At 38.6% G+C, this 21,872-nt stretch overlaps 1 protein-coding gene and 1 long non-coding RNA gene across 21 annotated transcripts in view; both read right to left on the bottom strand.

Annotated features, from left to right (window-relative positions):
• Positions 1 to 21,872, bottom strand: part of RBMS3 (RNA binding motif single stranded interacting protein 3) — a 711,765-nt gene that overhangs the window by 604,470 nt on the left and 85,423 nt on the right. The window contains exons 1-2 of one of the 20 annotated variants that reach the window (XM_069007352.1): positions 2,854 to 2,957; positions 2,171 to 2,285 (exon numbers count right to left, since the gene is read on the bottom strand). The exons of 6 other annotated variants lie outside the window; for them this stretch is intronic. In XM_069007352.1, the coding sequence (XP_068863453.1) occupies positions 2,171 to 2,285; positions 2,854 to 2,918 (180 nt within the window). In that variant the 5' untranslated portion in view covers positions 2,919 to 2,957. 13 more of the 20 variants (XM_069007361.1, XM_069007356.1, XM_069007357.1 and 10 more) reach the window with 13 other exon arrangements.
• Positions 5,440 to 20,794, bottom strand: LOC138106560 (uncharacterized). Its single transcript, XR_011149029.1, has 4 exons — positions 20,408 to 20,794; positions 16,562 to 16,629; positions 10,567 to 10,724; positions 5,440 to 7,084 (listed from the first exon to the last, which is right to left on the bottom strand). It is a non-coding gene; the product is annotated as an uncharacterized lncRNA (long non-coding RNA).

Genomic DNA, 21,872 nt, shown 5'->3' with positions numbered 1-21,872 from the left:
ACAGATAATTTACTCAGATTAAGCAAACATGCTCCAAAGGAAGAGCAACTGACATCATCTCTCTGGACTTGCGCAAAGCCTTTGACACTGTCCCACACAAGACCCTTGTCCCTAAATTGGAGAGACATGGATTTGACAGACAGACCACCCAGCAAATAAAGAATCAGCAACAAGGTCACGCTCAGAGTTGTGGGCAATGTCTCAGTGTTCAAGTGAAGATCAGTGACATGCGGTGTTTCTCATGGGTTGGAAGGATTGAAGGAAGGATGTCAGGACAAAAGAAAGCAAAATTGTTCTTTCAGACTCATTTCACCTTACCTAAGTTTCATTTTTGGAATACGGAATGGATTACTTATATACCAACTTTTCTTTTTAAGATAAAATAGCCTTTATGATTTATCCCTATATTTCTTTCACCCATTTCTCTATTTTTTTTCCTCAAAGAACTAAGAAAAAAGACCATACAATGTACTTTCACATCCATAGCATATTTTCATGTAATGTATGTCACATACAGACTTTACAATCAAACTGCCTTTGATTCTGCAGAAGAATCAATGCAATATGGCATCTAATAGAACTCCATAAATTATTTTATTACACATTATCTCTGGTTTCAAAATTATTTTGTACCATCAACTTCAACACCATCTACTCCCAGTTTAGGCCAGAGCCTGGCATAGAACAAAATCTTCAAATCTACCCCTTACTTATGTGAATTTGGTGCTTCAAAAAAAAACCAAACAAACAAAAAAAAAAAAAAAAACCAATCCCCAAAGAACCCAAACCAAAAAAAAAGCAACCAAACAAAAAAAACCAACAAACCCACTGGACACCACAGCCAATAACCAAGTTTCTTGCAAGCATATCACTACTATACTTGTAAGCTCATGTATTACAAAACCTTCATGACAACAAGGCTAATTGTATCAGGAAGACCAAGCAGGTTTAATTTCTTTTGCATGAGATCTGAATTCGAACAGGCTTTCCAGACATGAGATACTAATTTATCAGTACATTATGTCACCAGCAGGATGCTAATAAGGGGGACAGATTCATATTTGAACCATATGGACATAAATTACTAAAAAAATGCAATTATGACAATCCATGTGAGATTTATACCACAATGTAGTACATTCTTTGTAAGTATGAAAATAAATAGCTTATGGCTTTTAACACCCAAGGATATAGTACATTTCTATGCCAATTATAACCACCAGGGCATATACATCATTACATATTCTAAAGCTGGCATGTCATTCCCTCTAATGAGAAACAGCCACTGCTGGAACTGTATTTGTGTGTCAAAAAGCAGTTATTTTACAAATTTAATTATTAGCATTACTGTATAGTGTATTTATCTTCTCCTAGACACCCTTAAAAGCACAGGCATTTTTAATACACAGATACACCACATAACAGAATAACACTCTCTTTTGATAGAAACTTCAGAAAAGACAAAGTGCACACAGTGCTGGTTTCAGCTTTATGAAAAACTATCTCCAGCTGCTTCCGAAGAATGACCAGCCAATCCATGAACAAGTTGAATAATGAGGTAGCTGGAGTTTTTTCTAGAAGCATCTGGAAGTTGTTTTCCAGCAAGATGCCTTTCTACAAGCACCACACACCTTAATTAATATATATGTAATGTATGTCTGCCTTTAGCATTGTCCAATAAAACTGCATCTTCTTCCTATCTAAACTTATAAATACCAGTCTTGGGTTTCATTACTTACTCCAATACCTGTTACCTTTAGCAGGTACATTTCCTTCACAGCAATCACTCTTCTGAACTTTTCTGTCTCAGTTTCAAGGATATCCAAAAGCTAAACATCCCACAGAGAAACAGTACTGCAATATTACAGAGAAACAGGCAAATCCTTTCAGGACAAACACCCATCAAACAAATACCACCAAAGACAAAGGCAGAAGATGACTTTTTTTAACTTTACAAACAAGAAAAGACTAGAACTTCAGAAATATCTATAAGCTGACCTTCATCTTCCAATATGGTTAAGAAGGCACTTCAAAAAAAAAAATTAAATAGTAGTATAAGAGATCTAAGATCAACTTTTATTCCCCCTATCCCTCCAGTTTGTTTTTTTTTTCTTCTCCATTCACAGCCAAGAAGTAGGCTCACTTGCATGTTCAAAGGCAACCAGCTTACTGGGTTATAGAGCAAAGGCGTGCACTGCTCGCACACAGAAGCTTCTATATCAGACCATTCAGAGTAGATTCTGGAATATCTGGAAGATATTTTCATCCAAGCTTCTGTCCAGCTTCTAAAGGGCAATAGGAAAAAAAACCTGAAGGCCAGCCCACAATCCTTGCTCATCTCAATGGTTAAAGTATTTGAAGCAAATGACTTAAAAAGTTATACACAAGCAAACTCTAAACACACACACACTCACCCCCTATTTTGCTACAATCAGTAGAAATTAGACAACCACCTGCCTTTAGGAAAATTACTCTTCGCACCTAGCAGCAAAGGTCATAAGTCAGACCACATTCTCTGCTGGATGAGTAGCTTTTGCATACAGCTTGCACCTCAAAGACCTCAAGGTGTTGCATTTTCTCAAGCTATTTTACCAAGTAGTTCACAGGCTGCATTTAGCCCTTTAAGCCACATCTCTTTCTTCCATCATAATCACCTCCCATATCACTCCTTCTTTTGAGAAAAGAAAGACCACAAACACAGAACACTTAAGAATGCTCCCTCTGGCACAATTAGCACAAGCCCTGGACATAAAATTCCTCCCTGGTCTTGCAGAGCTCCCTGACAGCATTACTGAAACTACCTAACCCAAACAGCCATCAACACCTCCACCTCTAGCAAGTCCCCTCTCTTACCTAACTTTATATCCATTCTGCTTTCCCAGCTCATTTTTGCTCCCTAAGCTGCCTCTGAGCCACATGCAAATACAAAAACCCCTCCCCAACTATTAAAAACTAATTAAGACTGACTGCCCTAATTACCTGCTTGTCCAAGCTGTTCCTTATGTCCTTGCCCCTTCCCTCATTCCCCCCACCTGTGAAGACAGGTCAAACTCACTAAGCTGCAGGTGAATGCCAGTTGTTTTAAAAGATCACGAAGTTCTGCTGAAAATTCTAGAAAGGTTTAAGAATCACAGCAGACTGTACTTTTAAAGGCAATAAAACTGGAAACTGGATGAGTGAGCTTTGTATCTGAGATGGAAGTTATGGAAAAAATGGAGAGGAAAGCTGGTGGTCTGCACACTGCTGCCCAGAAAACAGTCAGTACGAGAAGAGAAAATCTGATGGAGATTAAGGTGCAATGCCAGACCCAAGCCTGAATGCGAGGAATGCTGATGAAACATCAGACTGTCTCCAAATCCCAGTGAGACCAGGAAAAAAAATACTTCTCATAGCAGTAAAGTGGCACAGATAAAAGAAGAGCACATGATGCAGTATATGTGCAAAGATGTTTTTTTATATGCAGCTCACAGGAAAACTGTTTTCTCAGAAGATTCCTACTACTGAACACAGCAGATAACATAGCAAGAAGCCAGGGGAAAAAAAAAACTTTTAGAAGAATACATGGAAACCAATACAATGGAGTATGGATCAACAGGAGAGTTCATGAAAATATGTATTACTGTTTCATTCTTGGGATAAGGCTGCCAATGACTGTATGCAATACAAGCCAATAACATATACAGTCCCTCAATAATTCCTCAGACAGTCAAGGACAGCTTCAAGATAAGGCCACACTTCAAAATTATGAAAGAAAAGCAGAGCTCAGACTTACAAGTGTCATTGCTCTGACAATATTTCTAAAAGAAAAAAAAAAAAAAAAGTATATATTCTGATAACAAAGCCAAAGTTCATAACTTGTTCTACACCCAAATAAACTTATAAAGTCTTCTGATTGGCATGGCAATTCATCCCATTAGTCTGCAAAAGCATCTTGAGATGGGATGATTTACTGCCTGGAAGTACTTGTCTCTTTGCATCCACTCACTGGAGAGAAAGGCTAAGCAGGCAGTTTAATTGAGACATCTAACTGGGGATGGCTAATGTTAGATGAAATTAAATCTACCCACAGTCCCTGTTCTCCTTGCTACCAAGGGACCTAAGCAATTTGTCCTCTTCTACGTTTCAAAGGGTTATTATGGTAGCAATTTTGTTATGCAATCAGGGTACTCGTGAACTGCCTTGTGAACTCCCACAACCTGTGGTAATCTTTAAAATGCAGCTCATTGGTAAAGACATGAAGTACTGCCATGACTTGCAGGACTTAGAATTTTTTGGCTGGGCAAGAAAAGGAGAAAAGAATTTTCTTTATAAATAGGGAAAAAAAACCCTATGAAAATAAATGGAACATTTACCAAACATTTAGTCATATCAAAACCATTTTTCTTCAAAGAAAACTGCTTAGACTTATACCTGTAGTAGTCTGAGAATACAGTTATAGTTATATGATACACCTCATATACCACCAATTCCCGAGCTCTTTGGTTTTCTGGCCTAAAACCTTGCTGGCATTCAGCTGTTCTCTAGTTCATCAGGTTTATGAGAGATGCTGCTTGTTTAAAGAATATAGAGTCCAGTTTTTGTGTAGAGGCAGATATGAAATTGAGGATATATTTTTGCACTGTCCAATAGCTAGATTTCTTTTTTTCTAGTATTTGCTATGGAATTTCCCCGATTTTCTCTTAAATTAAAAAAATCATTTCCCGAACAAAGTAATAGAGACAGCTGACAACTCTGTAAGATGTTAAGGCAATGAAGTTCTTTCTCTGAAGTTTGTTGTTTGTTTTTTTTTTAATTGAGTTTTGCATATCTGTGACTTTTGCAAAGAGGAACCAGCAATGTTATGTTAAAAAGAAACAATATTCAGTGGACGTTACAGTTTGGAAACTGCAACACACGTATCAAACCAGGAATCCCGTGGAAAAGAAATACCTATGGACCGATTCTTGCTAGATGTTTCAGAGATGTTTATTTCTCCAGCCACATGGCTGAGGATCTGCCGAGGAACTGCGGCAATCACGGGACCCGAGGGTCCTTGCCCGCGCAGGGGAACACAAAACAACCAATGGGGAACGAGGCTGACCTGGAGCAGGGAAACCCCGTGTCTCCCCCCCAGGGCCCCTCTCCCAGGACCACATGGCAGGGGGAGGGACCCCGACATGCGGATGCTTCTTGTGGGACACAGGCCTTTGGGTTTACTTGTTTATTTTTTTTTCACAGCAGGAATTTATGAAGGGAAACACGAATGAAAAATAAAGTTTTAACTTCTCATACTATAAAGGGCTATAATGTCCTTTATGACTCTCCAGGAACTAATAATGGGTGAAGTCCTTTTGACATTAACCACAGCAGACTGGAGCAGTGGGAGCTGGTTTTTGAAGTATTGAGTTTTATTTCTTTTTACCTATTGAGCTTATCCCACAACAATGCAGTACAGAAAATGACAAGTTATTAATTTCTATGTACAAGGTAAATAGAAATGGTGACAACTTATCTGATACTATCTGATCAAAAATGGTGCTTAGAGGAATTACAGAGTCTGAAATTTGAACCAGTGATATCTCATGAAACAACACAGACTTCACACCTACATATCAAGGCATACCTGCCTCTGGTCTGGCTCCAGACACCCTTAAGCCATGCTGATTCTCTGTGTGAGGTAACACACACACACTTGATAATACTAAATCCTTTACAGCCTCTTCCTCACAAACATCATCTCAAGGGATCAGAGAAGTCAGCTCAGTGGAAAGGGTATCTCTGTGCTTCCAATCTGGCATCACACCTCGCTCCATGGGGAGACAAACCCCAGTAAAGCCTGTTCATTACAAATCTACTGCTCACCCATGAAGCCATTTTCACTTCTGTGCCATAAATACACACAATTCCTTGCTCCCTTCAAAACCTGATCCCATTTTTCAACAATACCAATACTTAGCTGGAAATTCATAGCTAGCACTCTGGCCATGAGACAAAACAAATTCCAAGTACTTTAAATATCCATGGTTTCTTCAAAAACATGTAAGTTAAAAATCCTCCAAAACTTCCTGGAAAACAGCCTGCTTTCTAGTGATGCTAGCTCTACAAAATTGCAGTGAGATGGATTTTGATTTTTTTTTCTTGTTTTGGGGTTTTCTTGGGGCTTTTTTGCTTGGTTGGTTTGGTTTGGTTTGGTTTGGTTTTTTTTTTAGAAAAAAGGAAGACAGAAAAGGTTAGATAATCAGATTAATAACAGGGATGTCATTTCATTACAGCTATGCAGCAGTTTTTACCACTCATGGTGAACATTGCTGATCATGGGGTTAGGACAAGAAGTGAAGTGTAGTGATGTTGACAGCAGTGGAAGGATGGTATGTGACATGACAATATGGTCTTCTCCTCCATGCAAAGGGTGCATGACGCATCCTTCAGCTTTCTTGGCAGCTGAGAGAATAGCCTATGTCAGAGTGACATCATTGTTTTGCAGTGATGAGATGATGCAGGGGAATCACCAAGTATGTTGTTCCATAAAAGTGTAAAATCAGGATGAAAACATTAAGAAAGCAGCTGATCTGCATAGAATGTCAGTACATAAAATGTAAGAGAGTTACAAGAGGTAAAGTTTGTAAGTAATGAAATACATTTATAAGTTGTGTATGAAAAAGTGCATAGTGGGAAAACAGTCTTTCCTTAACACTGTTACACAATGTCATTAGGGATTACTTCCTCTACAGAAATCAATGTTATGACAGGAAGAGACAGAGCAGGAGAGATATTGACTGAGCTGTCAACCATAGGAGTACATCTTTCTGAACCTGTAGGTTTGGGCTTTGATGAAGCAAATGCATTCAGTAGACGCTTTTATAGGAACTCAGGCACTCACTCAAAGTACCCACATTTCATATCCACAGTCTAGTCTTGATATCAACATAGTGACTCATAATTTTTGAGGTGAAAATTGCCAGAAGTAGTATAAGTCATCTATCACTCGCCCCCATCTGTAGATTCTTGACACCTAACGATTTGACACAGGCTCTGAACCAGGGTGTAGGGGTTGCCATGACACTGTGATTCCCTCTCTTTCTTCTCTTTGTCCATTCCTGTTTACCTATTTAATAAAGACATTAAAGAAGGGAAAAAATAAACCTTTTAGACAAAACCAGGGATAAAAAATATCCTCTCTTCAGAAACTCTCCAACCTGGAGTTTTGTGCTAAAAAATACCCAGCCCTTCCCTCTATACCATCCCATATTCTACTCGATTGTTAAAACTAATAATTAATGTATTTTAAGTTTCAAAGTATGTATTTAAATGGTGATGAAGTCCACAGGCCTTTCTTATCTCACAAATCAAATAAGAACTGATATCAGAAATTGTGCTATCCATGTCAAACCACATCTACCTTAGCAGAACTGACTGGTCAAGCTTGAGCCAGCAATACTGTAACCATTAATTCCTTCTCCATTCTGATTTGTATTGATCAACCAAAGTGCAGCATCCTTGAAATCACAAACAAGCTGAACAACTGTTACTGTTGGTGAGAGGCAAGAAAATATTTCTTAGGAATTTTATATGGCGAAAGAACTTCTCTGTGGAGATGCTATAGGCACCAAGATTTGCTGTGCAGTCAGCATTTTCTTCCAAAGCCAGAGAGTTTGAAGATTAGCTGCAAAGAGATTGAGGAAAACCTTCAAGTCTTCCAGATGGAGTTGACATAAAGTTGGCATTCTTATCCCATAAAATGTACAATTAAGAAATTGTAAGAAAGTCACAAGACTTGGAAATATGCAATTAGATAAGGAGGAGAAATCAGCTGGAGAAAAAAAAAAGAAAAATATGGAGCCATTCAATGCTTTGTGGTCAAGAACTCTCCCAAGCACTACAGAGAAGGTAGGGAAGCACAACACAGCCATATGAGAGAAAATTTAGTCATAAAGTGGGTTTCTAAAGCAGCTGCTTCTGTGGAAAAAAGACTGTGAGCTAGGAAGTAAGTGTAGTATTATGTTGAGCAATGATCTATTATCAGCAATCAGTAACTTAAGCAGTGAGCCAGGGAACACCACAGTACTGATATCACCAGGACTCCTACTCCTATTGAAAGAATGCCCAAGGAAATATAAGATGCATTATCAGAAGAACTTGGAACATACGACATCTTTCATGTCCTTTGGACTCTCACCATTTTCCTGAGTAAATGAGATGCTGGGACACGAGGAGGTGTAGGGGAAGTGGTCACAGGACCAAGCCTGACAGAGTTCAGGAAGTGTTTGGACACTGCTCTCAGGTGCACAGCATGATTCTTGGGGATGGTGCTGTGCAGGGCCAGCAGTTGGACTCAATGATCCTTGTGGGTCTCTTCCAACTCAGGATATTCTGTGTTTCTATGACTGTATGACACAGACAGTCTCGGCTATGGCAGAGAGCAAAATGGGATTAGTTTTGTGGGACCAAAAGACCTGGCTTTCTTCAGAAGTTTGCATAGGTCTGCAAAAATGGAATTAAATAGTCTATGTTGATTTGAGATAAAAGAATAACACCAAGAACATAAAATAAATTAATTGTAATGAGAGCTGTTCTCTTTGAGCAGCTATTCTGAGAGTATTTGTTCCATTTTAATAGCAGACAAGAAATATGAAAAGTGACCCAGAATCTTTGAGTAATATTGGGTCTGAGGTATTAAAAGATAACAAAGTGACCACACTGAAAACTGATACTGAATAGGAAACCTTCAGAGATACACTATATAGAGTATCAAAAAACATTAGAAGAACAAATGCAAATATAAAGACAATGGATGCTCTCATAAAGGTGTGGGGAGATCTTTCCTTTTTTTATTAATGTTCACCAAAGAAAATAAGTATTCAGATTTATGCTTACACTGAAGATTATAATAAAGCCAGAACAGAGATGAGCCTTGATAAGACAATGCAAAAGATAACAGTGCAGAAATTAAAGTAAAATATGGCATACAGTAGATGTAATAGTCAGACTATTTTACATGTGCTTCAGTACTGCGAGACAAGGGCATGAATCATGAAGGTTCAGTAAAGTACAAAAATAAAAATCTTTATTTGCAAACAATGCAATCATAGAAAGATAGAGGAGGTACTATAATGATCTCTTTAATGGTGAGAGATAAAAGTGAACAACAAATGGTTATTTTCTAGATAAAGGAGGCATTCTCAGAAGAATCAAATTTTTAAAGTACTCAAAAGGCAATTAGACATTCAGGAAAAATGCTGGCAATTCCTGCTAAATTAATAAGGCTTGGATGCAGTAAGCTTAGTCAAATTTTTTACAACCTAATTTTGAAAACATTCCCTAAGAGCAGAAAGAGAAAGTCACATCTACAATTTCAAAATAAGGATATATTGGAAATGTAAGAGTTATTTTTATGTTTCTTCCCATTTCAACCTCAAAAATCCAGTTTCCATACATTTTACAGACATGTACTCTTTAAACACAGGAAATAGTGAGTGACGGCAAATATTGGTGTCTGGCAAAGAGTTCCCTCCAAAGATTAGTCACAAAAAATGGAAACAAGCAATGAGTTTTAGTTAGGTGTTGTCTCAAGGGAAAATGTTGATATAAGGACAATTAAGACGCAATTTCTTAGAGGATTTAGAAATAATCTAGTGGGTCTTTGGCCTGTAAGGAGAGGATCTGACATCTTAGAATAGCACAGCACAAGGATGCAACTGTTTGTTATGTAGGAAATTGGATGCTTTCCAAGTAGGGAGACAATGAAATTTCTGCTCTGTTTCATAGCAATCCAATGCTAAAGTGGGAAGATGAAGAAGCCCTGCACTTTTCAGATCAGTCCAGTCATTGGCTGGAAGGCACTGAAGCAATCTGCCATGACTTCTGAGAAAGTGGCTGCTGTAGGAAAGACAAAGTCAGAAAAAATTGTGGTTTTGCATCAGTGAACATGAATGATATTCAAGGATTGTAAAACCAGGTAAGTAGTCTTTTAACGATAAGATTTTGAGCAAGCTTTCTGTCAGGCAATGAGGTTGCAATGAGTTTGGTAGCCTAAACAGCTGGCAGCTTTCAATAACAGTAGGAGTTTGTGGGAGGAATAAATTTAATTATTTGCTACTTTGAACTTAATGACAGTAGGAAAATTTCTTTGTACAAAAGACCCTAAAAAGTCACCAAAGTAAAAAAAGTTTGCTTGACTAGATTAGCACTGGTATTGCCTAATTATCAGCTGAGAGAAGAAGCTGACAAATGGAAGGGGGGATGCACTGCAGTTTGACTGTAGTTGGTGCAAGCACAATGTAACTGGCATGGGTGACAGCTGCTATGACTGGGATGTGCTACAAGGTTTGCCAGCTGTCAACCACTACAGCAAACTTACTGGGCTCCTGGGTACATAAAGTGATCTCATTTTGTTGCAGAAATTTCTAGAGAGAACTACTGAGGGTATAGTTAGCTGACTGTTCTGCATAGGATCTACACCACCACTCTTACTGCCCTAGCAATGTGTTGGACGTGGTTTTTATAGGGATTCTAGTCCTCCAGGTGATACAAACAGGACGCTTGTTTATGTAAATGTTGTGAAATCCTACACCTATTGTCTCCACCTACCTTCCTCTTCTACCAGCAGCAGCTTTCAGGTTCTCCCTGTTCCCAGCTGCTGTGCTCTCTCCCTGTGTTCAGCAAGCACTCCTTCTTCCCCAGGCCTATCAGGCAATCTAAGTCCCAACACCACGGAAGGTGAGACCGGCATTCAAATCTGGCTGTCACTGCAAGGGGAGAGATGCAGCATAGTGGCTAGAGCAGCAATAACTGCGAAAATTTATCATCCCAGCTTCTTCAAATGCCCCTCCCTGCTCCGTGATCGAGGCACACCAGAGCAATAAATTCTTCTAAGAGCCCTTAAATCTATCACACTAATTGCTAAATACAGAGTAGCCATTCATCTTTCCTGGTAACATGGCAATGCATGAATTTGCTGTAAGATTTTTTTTTTTTAAATGTTTCCTTATGATTAAACTAGAAAATAAAAGAAAATGTAACATCATTGTCTACTTTCAAGCTAATGCTTCTTTTTGAAGCCTGGAGAGGAGTTCAGCATGAAAATCATAAAAGATTAGGAGGACTGTCAGCACAAAAGGACAGATATTTTCCTTCTCTATTCACATGCAGTCTTAGCTTTTAAAAATGCGTGTGAATAACACTTATTTCTAGACTGCAGAAAGAATAAACAACACCCATACTTCCAGAAATTTCCTAATAACATTCTCTTCTAATTTCTTTCTAGAAATATCACAGCAAGTCTTCATTCATTTAGCACTGAGAGTAAGTAAAACTGGACTGTGTTTTACCAGAGAGGCCAAATATTTAAAATAATGGTATTCTTTGCAGTTGGTTGATAAATACACATGGAGAGAAACTTCAGTGAAAACACAGGCAATAATGAGAGGCAAACTTTGGATCCTGAGCTTGTCCTTTGTCAATTTGTTCAGCGTACAGTAACCTTGTCAAATTAAGAAAATTCCAAGTGTATTAGGAAAGGCTGCCCTCTTCAGACAAACTTAATAAAAGGTACACAGAAGTAGTTCTGAGTGTCTTGGAGTTAAAATAAGAATGTGGTGAAATTAACTGTGCAGTGCAATATTAGCATATTAACTTTCTCCTGCTTAATAATGATTTGCTATCACATAAAGAAAAGCATTTTTTGGTAATTAGCTACATATTAATGTGTGTTTGTTTTGATTCACTACAGACCCATTTATACAGCTTCTATAAGCCAGCTATAACTTTCGGTCATATGCTGAAATATAGAGACATAATTAATTAAGAAATCTATTGAGTCTGAGCTTTCCCTGTGTCATGTTTTGCGCTGTCATATGGAAAAAATACCACATTATTGCTGAATTTTTACCATAGGGGAGTTTTCACTAAACATTATAAAATTGCCTTTTTTCCTTTCCAAGTTAACAAAACTTGGGGTTTATATATAATTTTCTCTCCCTAATGATCCAAACTAGTGAGCAGAAAAATGTCTTTGTCGTCATGACTGGTGTTTTATACTTGATGGCTATTTTTAATTTCATTCATGAACAACTAGAAAACAGCTTACTTAGACAGAAAGTAATTTTTTCTTTTCCTCGCTATTTGTCATCTGAGTGTCTTCACAGGTGAAATTGTGCATTTTTGTCTTGCATCACACTAGGTGGCAAAACACAAGGCTATCAGGTATTTTCCTGGTGAATATCATAGAATTTTCATAAGGAAGACCACCTGTACGTTGTAAGTAACTGTACCTGGGTTAATGACTCTAAATAACAGCTTTCAATTTACTGAGGAGGAGAGGTGGACATAAATATTTTTATTGGTGTTTCACTTTGAAAACGGAAAGCTGTATCGTAGAATCTTCTGAGGATACCTAGAAATACATATTATGCTCCACAATACCAAACCGGATACTTACCTATCCACATTTTTCAAGTCCTTTACCAGGACCTGGAACTGTGAGACAAAACAGCCATCAAACTGTCAATACAGCCCCCCTAAAGTTCTCCAGAACAGGGAGCAGAGCTACTAAAAGATGCTCCTAGTGACAGAAAGATTTAGCTACCAGTTAATGGAAGTTTCTCCATTCATCCTTAGACAAGGTCTTTTTTCTAGCTTTTCAGCAAAGCCTCCAAAGTCATGATGTCTCAGGAGAACACGCCCCAGTAAGTTTGTGACTGCGAGATTACTCTTTTCCTTGCAAAACAACTTTTTTTCTTTTTCATGTCTCATAGCATGGTGAATCCAAGTCATTCTATATTCTGATCCAAAATTTGAATCATGTTTCCTGCCTCCTTCACCACATCATACAGGCTTTCTGGACAACAGGTAATTTTATCTATCATGCCCCTTTCCACAGACAGTCTTTTCAGTCTCTGAAAGAGGCAGCATTTCTAAGTTCACTTTAACAAACACCCCATGCTCTTAACTTTAACCATGTGAGGAAGTCTCTCTGAAGACTTGTGGGGTTTTTTTTCCCCCTTTGTTAAATAGGATTCAGTTTAAGATGTACTTTAAGTTACGAATTACTTAAACGCTTTGTTGAACTGGGGCCTGAAATGGGACTTTAATTTCCTTAACAACTCTCAGTATACCATTACTAGAATAAATGCAGAAAAATCAGACTTTCTGAAAAAATGTGTCTCGAGGGTGCTAGTACAAGCAAATTATGGAGCATTTAAATAATGCCAAACTATAAATCTCGTATCTACCAACACTTATCCATCTGTCCTACCAGTATGCTAAGGAGTAGGTCTTGTTTAAATACTGAGATGTTAGAGCTGGAAATGAATACTTGCCTTTTAGTCCCCTCCTATGGTATTCATTTCATGTATAATTGATGGGCTGAAATTTTAAGACAGACTGAGTAAATAAATTATGAGTATTCAAAATATCACCCTTTTGCCAGTAAACCCCTGTTATTCTTCACACTGGCTCAGCCACCTCTCATGCTGCTATCTTTATTTATAGGAATAATAATTTCTGTGATTTTGTGGTATACACTTACTAAAATGATTTCAGTGGAAATTATTTCAATGTCAAACATAACCATGATTTTGTAATAATCAGAATACAGTTCAGCTTTGTTTGGGTATTTTTCCTTCATTAAATTGAGACATAGTGTAAAAGAAATGCATATTAGTTGAATACTAGCATTTTTTATGCCATTGCTAGTTCTTGCACAATAGAATTCCTAAGAACTGTGCTGTAATTCTTTCCTGCAGTGAAACACAGGGTGTCCACATTGGCATTCTTGAATTTTCTTAGGCCGTTAAATTATAAGGCTGCCTGTACTATGCAGAGAGATTGGGTTATGAATTTTCTGAAGTGGCAGATTCCGTTATATAAGCCACTGGTGAGTCTGGGAATGCCATTCAACATTTTCAGCTCCGGAATTAATTTTATTCTACTTTTTCCCACGAGAAAATCGAAAATATTCACAATTTTACTGGTAAGGAGGACAGTTTCCATGACAAAATCACATCCCTGGGAAAACCCCAAGTATTCCTTCCAGCTGTGGGTATACAGAGGTACAATTCTGACCTGACAGCTCTGCACCTCATGTGACCTATTGAGAAACTCAAACAAGGACCCTAAAATTAAAAGGCTGCTGGACAAGATATTTCAGCATATTTCTTGTAAAAGGCAAGGCTAATGGACTTGAAAAAAATCTAAGAAATAGTTTTTGTGGAATGCATTATAAGCCTCTTTTATACAGAAATACTGGTCTTTTCTCACATGCAAGTCTTTCCATTTCTTTCAGGTCCAGGCTAGTGAGAGCGCTACTCTGGTAAGCCCACTGTGCTTCAAGTATTACAGAGGTGGCATCAAAATGAACTGTGACATAACCACCTGATACCACTTACAAAAGTTGATATCATATTCTTACACAATTTACTTCATTTAGTGACAATCTGCAATCACACTTACTGAGTCCTTCCAGGACTCATGAAGTGAGTAACTTGAGCATTAAGAACTCTTCTACGGACATCAACTTTCAGTAAAAAGAATTTGAACAGGTAAATGAACACATGCAAGTTTATTAACAGAGAGAGAACACAAGAAGTGAAAATTTGCAGTGAGATAGACATTCATTTTGAAAAATTAGAGGAAGCCAGTGTAAATTCAGAGACAAGGCAAGGATTACTGGTTTTCCTTAAATAAAAACAAGAAAGCAACCTAACTCTGTCCCAAATAATGGCTGATAAAGTCACTCAAAGAAATACAGTCTGACTTTTCCTGTCTACTTTTTCTAGGTAAAAGCCTATCACCTTATCAACTCTATTATTCCAATACCTGCAAGCTTCACAGTTCTCTCAGATACTCACCTTCAAACTTCTAACCAGCAAATGTGGGGAAACGAACAATACCCCTCTCTAAATACCCAAAATTCTCAAAAATCACATTGATGTAACTGCATTACCACTGTTCAAAATTACTTTAGATTTTACCCCTCCAAAAACAGAAATACCTAAAACTAGGTGCTTCAGAGCATATCTCCAGGTCTCAGCGATTATTCTGGGCAGAAACTCCCTAGGTGTGCACTAGGTGATTCCTAACACCTTCTTTGCATGTCAAAGACAAGTGACAAAATGAGGATGACCACCAGGGTCTGAAGCTGAAGCAGGATGTGTTTCCTTATGACATAGTTGTACCCAGTATGATGTGTTTACACTGACTGCATTAATAGGTTTAACATCAGGACTTCTAAATTCCTGTTTTAATCACTGGGTGTTTTGGCACACTGTGCTGGGGAATAATTCTGTCCTTGGCCAACACAGCTTATTGCAGCTACCTCAGAGAAACAACCTCTTGTCTTCCAGCTGTCTGGCATTGGTCTGGTGTCAGATTTTGTAGCCCTCCTTAGGTCCAACTTCAGTACTCCAACATAGACCACCATCTAAACTAGGAGTACTCACAGACACGGAGGCTGAAAGAGGCATTGGCAAAACAAACACTGAAGTCACATTTGGCCTGTGCCCCTTGTACCTTGGAGCTGGGATTTTCAAATGTCACTGGTAGATGAATGTGAAATACCCCTTCATTCCTTTGAAGAAGCCAGTCTGAAGCTGCAATGAGCCTGCAAATAGTGATTAGCATTTAAAGTGGTACCCTGAATAATAAAATCTCTTTGAGCCAGATTCTAATTTTCTGGAAGTGAAAGATACTCTTTACATTTACCTCACAGAAGCCTAATTTTGGTCTCGTCCCGCTAAATGAGAGGTCACAAGGTATCAGCTCCAATGAATCTCTCCTAGGCTCCTCGGGTAAAATTTAATTCTTGACATTTCATCTGCAAGCTTTCTGGAGGCTGTAGTTTGTGGCTCCCTGCCCTGTTCCCTTCCAGCCTGAAGAGCAGTACATGCTGTGAGCCAGGCTACAGGAGGCTGCAGTGGTACCTTCCTGCTCCAAAGAACTGCACTTCCTCCCAGGCAGGTCTGAATAACCATCTCTAAAGTCTGACTTTCCCGTAACACTCAAAAATCCTGCTCCCCACATCTGGTCCCTGAGAGCAGTATGGGGCTGTGAGGGTGTTTGTGGTATGCTCTGCACCTCTCCTACCTGCTGAGACAAAGCTCTTGGCAACCACTCACAGTGCTCAGCTCAGTCTTCAGCCAAGTATTTAATCAGTAAATGTTGTACCGGGCTAGTTAAAAGCACACAGGAAGGATTTATTGTGACATCAAATTGAAGGCTAGTAAAACCAAAATAACAAATGAAGAAACCTGCAGCCAGGTAAAAATATCTGAATGCACAAGTGGGGAAGCGTTCAAATATCAGTAAACGCTCATTCCTATCTGCTTCTGTGGAAGTAGTGCTAAGCAGAAATGCCTAATGGAAACAAACCTAACCTGGGCAGGCTCTTTCAGGAGAGCAAATAGACAGAGAAGCCTCTTGATGCCCGTGTAAACGTCATTACCTCTCTTTCTACCCTCTGCCGCAGCCCACACAAGGACGTTGGTCAAACAGTTCACAGAAAAGTGCAAGCGCAGGTTTAGGAGTTGTACATTCCCCAGAGAAGACCTCGTCTGCTCTGATTTTTAAAAAGCATAAACTCTCTTACTTTTCTCTGGTAATCTTGAAATCTGTTCCATTTTCCATGCTTGACTATAGAAATCCTCTCTGGATTCTCTGAAAGAAAAATATTAAGCAGAACACCCAAAGTTTTTTGAAATACTGTAGCACTTGAGTCTCTGCCTGCCACTCAGTGAAACACAGCAATTTAAAATTACTGAAGCTCTTAAATTAAGTGCTTAAATTTGAAGGTGATCACCACTCTGAACATGCGAATTGTACAGCTATCTGAACTATCAAAGCCCTTCAATTTACTCTAAGCAAGTCATTTTTTGAAGCGATAAGGGAGTCTGTGATTGCCCAGACTGTACTGATTTAAAGCTTCTGTTCAGTTTTCTATTCCTTTTTACAAGTATTTGAGTGATTCTGCTAGCTTATAGAAAGACTGTGCTGAACACATTTGAGCAACTTAGGGGAATGCGTGTGACTTTTGTTTTGCTTATAAGTAACTATTTTGGATCAGCGTTTCCCTTCAGGAGTGATGTCGAAGCAAGTGGTTTTACCTAGTTCTTTAACAGTTGTGTGGAGATAAAAATTGAACATCCATATCCATTTTCAAAATCTTCAATTCACTTAATAGACAATGTACAATTTTCTGAGTGCACTGAAAATGTCATTGCTTTGTAGCTACAAATTGAAACCTATAATGCTCATCTCCAGGAAGTAATCATTAATGTCTTTTTTTACAATACAATATATTTAGTCTTGCAATTTTGGTGCACAGTGCCTTTTGAAAGTATTTTCTTAAATGATCTAGTAACAGCTAGTTACCCTCTGTAATATATTACTCAGTGATGAAATAGTTCCATTCCATACACAAACCTCTTTTAGCTGTGAGGACTATAGAGACACAAGAGATTGTAAAACTCCTGCATGATTCTTTCCTGTACCATCCAAAGTAGCTTCAGGCCAGAATGGGGCCTTGACAGGTTGTTTTTGTTTTTTTTTTTTTAATTTGGACAGCTTTCTACATATTCCCAGAATTGTTAAATATTGCACTATTTCCCACACTGCATAAAGTTCAATTAGAAACATTCTTTCTGTGGGCCTTTTTCTTGTGCTCCTCCAACTGCCCCATGGCAGGGCTGTCACGGCTGATGCTCTGCTTTGATTCACAACTCCCAGCAAATATTTCCCATTTTCCTTGCTGAACAGCATTAATGATAAAGCATAATTATCTGAAAACTCTGATGAATTCTAGTATTTGTTATAAATTAATTCCACTTAATGCCTAGTCTTTTCAAGGCACTCTATCAGAAGTAACTTCTGAGCTGAAAATGTGTCAGTTAGCCTTCCAGTTGTAGACCCTTGAAAATCAAGTCTCTTTCAAGTGGAAGCACATTTTGGCTCTTTGACAGCAGATACTTTTATACATCAGTACTGACCCATAATCTATTGCAAAGGATGTGCATTAGCATTTGTATGCTCTGCCAGCCAGGACCTGGGGGGTTCTTGCTGCACTATCTGTTGTTTACTCACATCTGGTTGATATCCAGCTCATATTTACGAAGCTAAGCTGTCTTGAACGCATGGGGGGGGATTGTTTTTTGCCATTTCAAGGACTTCTGCAACCAGCAAAATCTAATTCCAGTGTATGGCTTCTGAGACATATGGTGCTTGTGTTGTATCCACCCACTTTTTCTTTTGATGGCCAGTCAAATGCCAGAGGTGAGATAATACAACGATGCTTGACATTTACCTATTATCAAATAATTCGCTCAAGATTACATTGATCTAGCTGTGCACGCTGCACCACAATAAAACTATTTTTACAGGTACATTGTGACACATCAAGATGTTTCAGAATAATTTGTAAGGAAATCTGTCATGTGATTTCTGAAAAAGTATGAAGGTTTTTTTGAAGCCATTTGTTGTTCTCTTGAATGATTGTACCTTGTGTGAAAAATGAGTTGCAGGTTAGTTTTCCATGTAAAAGTCCAGGCTGCAGCACTGCTACTTCTTTAATTTTGTTTTATGTATCAATGTGGAAGAGTTTGCTAGTCTATGGAAGAAGTGTAACAGTCATGTTGCTTACTTTGTTAATTGTTATCACTTCTAACATCTCTGTTCTTTGATACTTTGTCTATAATGCTGCATTCCCCATTATTCTGTGGGATTTTCCTGTTTCCCTGCTTTGCAGGAGAGTTCAGTAATTTATCAGCCGTCTTGTTCTCACAAGCATTTCCCTAGTGGTATGAGCTTCATCTGAAGTTTTCTCAAGTTTCTGAATGTTTATCATGTCTTTCTACGGCAACTGTAAAGCAAGTGCAGTAATAGAAATTTCAGAATGGTCAAAGTCTTAAACCATTTCAATAGTTGAGCTGGTAGAATCCTTTACTGCAGCTTAACCAACTGTTTGACCTTCTTGATTAAATTATCCATGTTGTTCCCTTCATTTCTACCCATGTTGTCTTGTACTACACTGTTAAAACTTTTTGCTGTCCCTTTTTGTAAAGGTATTTCTGAGCAGTTAATACTTTTCTCATCTTGTTTCTTTTCTGTCCCTCAGTTATGCAGACTTCAGAGACACTTTTCTGAAAATCAGTAACAGCTGTTGCAGCATCTGTGATACAGTCATTCAAAAAATACAATGGCACATCAGGGCTGACTTGTGCAGGGCCTGGGCCTCGACACATGTAGACTCCTTTCATTGGTACAACCTGAAACGTGGGGTTTGTGTCTTGAATGGCCTTTTCCTTATGCTTTTTAAGATTGTAAAAAAGAAGACTTGGAAAAGAATTGCAAGGCTATTTTGGCCCCACTCTTTGCATTATAAGCTGGGATCAAGCAGTTGTAGACTATCCCTGGCAGAGTTTCCTTTAACCACTTTTTTAAAAACCTCTAATGAGGAGCCCTGAATGAGTGTCCCAGTGCCTCAACAACTGCTCACTGTTCCTTCTCATCATTCACATATGTTTTGGAAGAGAAGTTTCCCCTCAGGCCTCTTTTTGCTAAATTAGACAAATCAGTTCCTTCACCTGATTTCCACAAGCACATTTTCTAATCCTCTTTTCCTGTTACTCTCCTCTGGGGTCTATCTAGTCTGTCTACTCTTAAGCCCACCTCCCAAAACCATATTTCAGTTGCAGTTACACCAGTTTCAGGAGGAGCAGAGCATGTTTCCTGCCCCTGAGAAAAAAAGTTAAAACATCCCACAGCCTCATTCTCCTGTTTTTGCATCATCATAATAAAAGGGTATGCTTTTTTAATGAATTTGTTCTTACCAAACAAATAATCTGGTAACTTCTAGCATCAGCTCATCTATACCAGTTCATGTCTTCAAGAGCTAACCCGAATTTCCTTTTAGCAAAAGTTAAAGCAATCGAAGCAATCCCCAGTGACTCTATTTGGATGACTCCTATGACTTGTAGACAGACAGATTTAACAATGATTTCCACCCACTCTGAACTCTGACACTGGGCATTTATTATTATTTTTTCCTCATGCTGATCAGGGATGGCGCTTGCTCATTGCATTCCCCAGTATATTTTGACTGCCTCAACTTTTGTTACTGCCATTATTGCAGAGATCCTGGCCTACCAATGTTGTCAGTCGGAGCACGCTGATGAGTAACTCCACAGTCATAACTGGCTCTTAGCCCATGAGTGATGGTGCTGTTTCTGCATTAACATTATGCTCACTGAATAGTAACAGATCTTGCACCCTTGGATATATTACAGATTTCCTCATTTTTAAAATGCTTTTTGTCAGTAGTGATGTTTGTGCACTATAAGAATTTAAGGCTTGTGTTTGTCCATTTCTTTCATTGCCGCTATCAACTTTCATTATTGCAACTATCGTTCTAAATGCTCTAGAAACTCTCATACATACTTACCTTCAGAAAAGTCTGAAGACTGAGAGACCTGGCTTTCCCAATGACTCATGGAAAGACTTGCAAAAATTGCCGAGCGCATTACCTTGCTTGTGTGACTACCTTAGCGTGCTTTTGATGCTTGACTTTATTTTGCTAATGAGTATAAGTTATAGAACTATCAATCACCTGCCAGCCTAGCAAAACAGTGAAATTCATTTCATCTGGCCTCTATGACCTGTTAGACTTAAGTGGCCCTACCAGGAGTTAAAACTCCAGCCAGCAGAGATGATAGGATCATTGAAACACAGGCTCTTTCATTACCGCAAGGGGTAGCCCTCAAAGACTGAAATCTCAGTGGTGGCACTCGCAAAGATTAACATTCCTGCCAGAAACCACTGCCCAGCATATCAAAACACTTCTACCTAAAGTGAATGCCTGAATGCATACTTAGGCAATGAAACTGAAGTAGCCTGGTTTGGGAAGGTGCTGAGTACTCACAGCTTTCAGCAATTTTATGGAATTAAATGAAAACAGTAGGTGAAATAATAGACCTAAGAGAGACAAACACAGTGGCATAGTATGGCCATAGTCTTTTCAAAACAGAAACAGATCTTTGTGTGAACTTAAATAAAAATTCTTAAAAGGTAAAGTGACTAATTACTTCTTTTTATACAGTTTAATTGATGGCCTAAAGCCAAGAACAGATTTAAAATTAATCAAAGTTTCCTAAATAATTGTGACTTCATGGTGATACAACCCTGAATAATGGACTGAATAATAAGTTAATCAATTGACTGGTTCTTTCACTGAACAGAATATCAAATGAAAATATTCACCTATTATTTGTATTCATTTATATTTAGATGTAAGCACACACAAATTTGACTTCCTGCCATACTGAAACAGGATAGAGTATTACAGCATGCAGTGTTCAGAGAGAATTTGTCATCCAAACAACTGAACTGCAGGCAAGGGTGACCGTAACACAGCCTCTAAGCACTCACAGCCCAGCACACACTGTGTTTGATGTGCCAAGGAAAAGGTACTGACACTTGTCCAGCCTCAGTTCTTTCGGCAACTCCCTCTCTGTTCTCTGCAGAACATTCAGGGTCATGCAAGCAGGACACTGAATCAGGACAATACAGGCCATCTACACAGGCTGAGCACAGCACATTATGTCTGACACCAGCTTGCCGATTTGGGGTGCAGAGGGGATGACCAATGCACTAAAGAACCTCTGCCGAACAGAAGAGTCTTCATCCCTAGAAGATTGATACCACTGCCTCTCTGAAGGCATCAGTGCTCCCAGATAACTTCATACAATTAGGTTTTGAGTGCACTTTTTATGAAAGATTCAAGCCAGCTTATAGTATGCAAGAGCACAGTTAGCAGTTGTTCACAAAAGGAACAAAATGTGGAGGAAGACATGGAGATAATCATATTATAAATAAATCCATGAGTCTGCATTTAAAAAATAAATGTTTTA

This window comes from Aphelocoma coerulescens, chromosome 2 (genome assembly GCF_041296385.1).
Source record: "Aphelocoma coerulescens isolate FSJ_1873_10779 chromosome 2, UR_Acoe_1.0, whole genome shotgun sequence".
Taxonomy (NCBI): Eukaryota; Metazoa; Chordata; class Aves; order Passeriformes; family Corvidae; genus Aphelocoma; species Aphelocoma coerulescens.
This window is presented reverse-complemented; position numbering and strand designations above follow the sequence as displayed.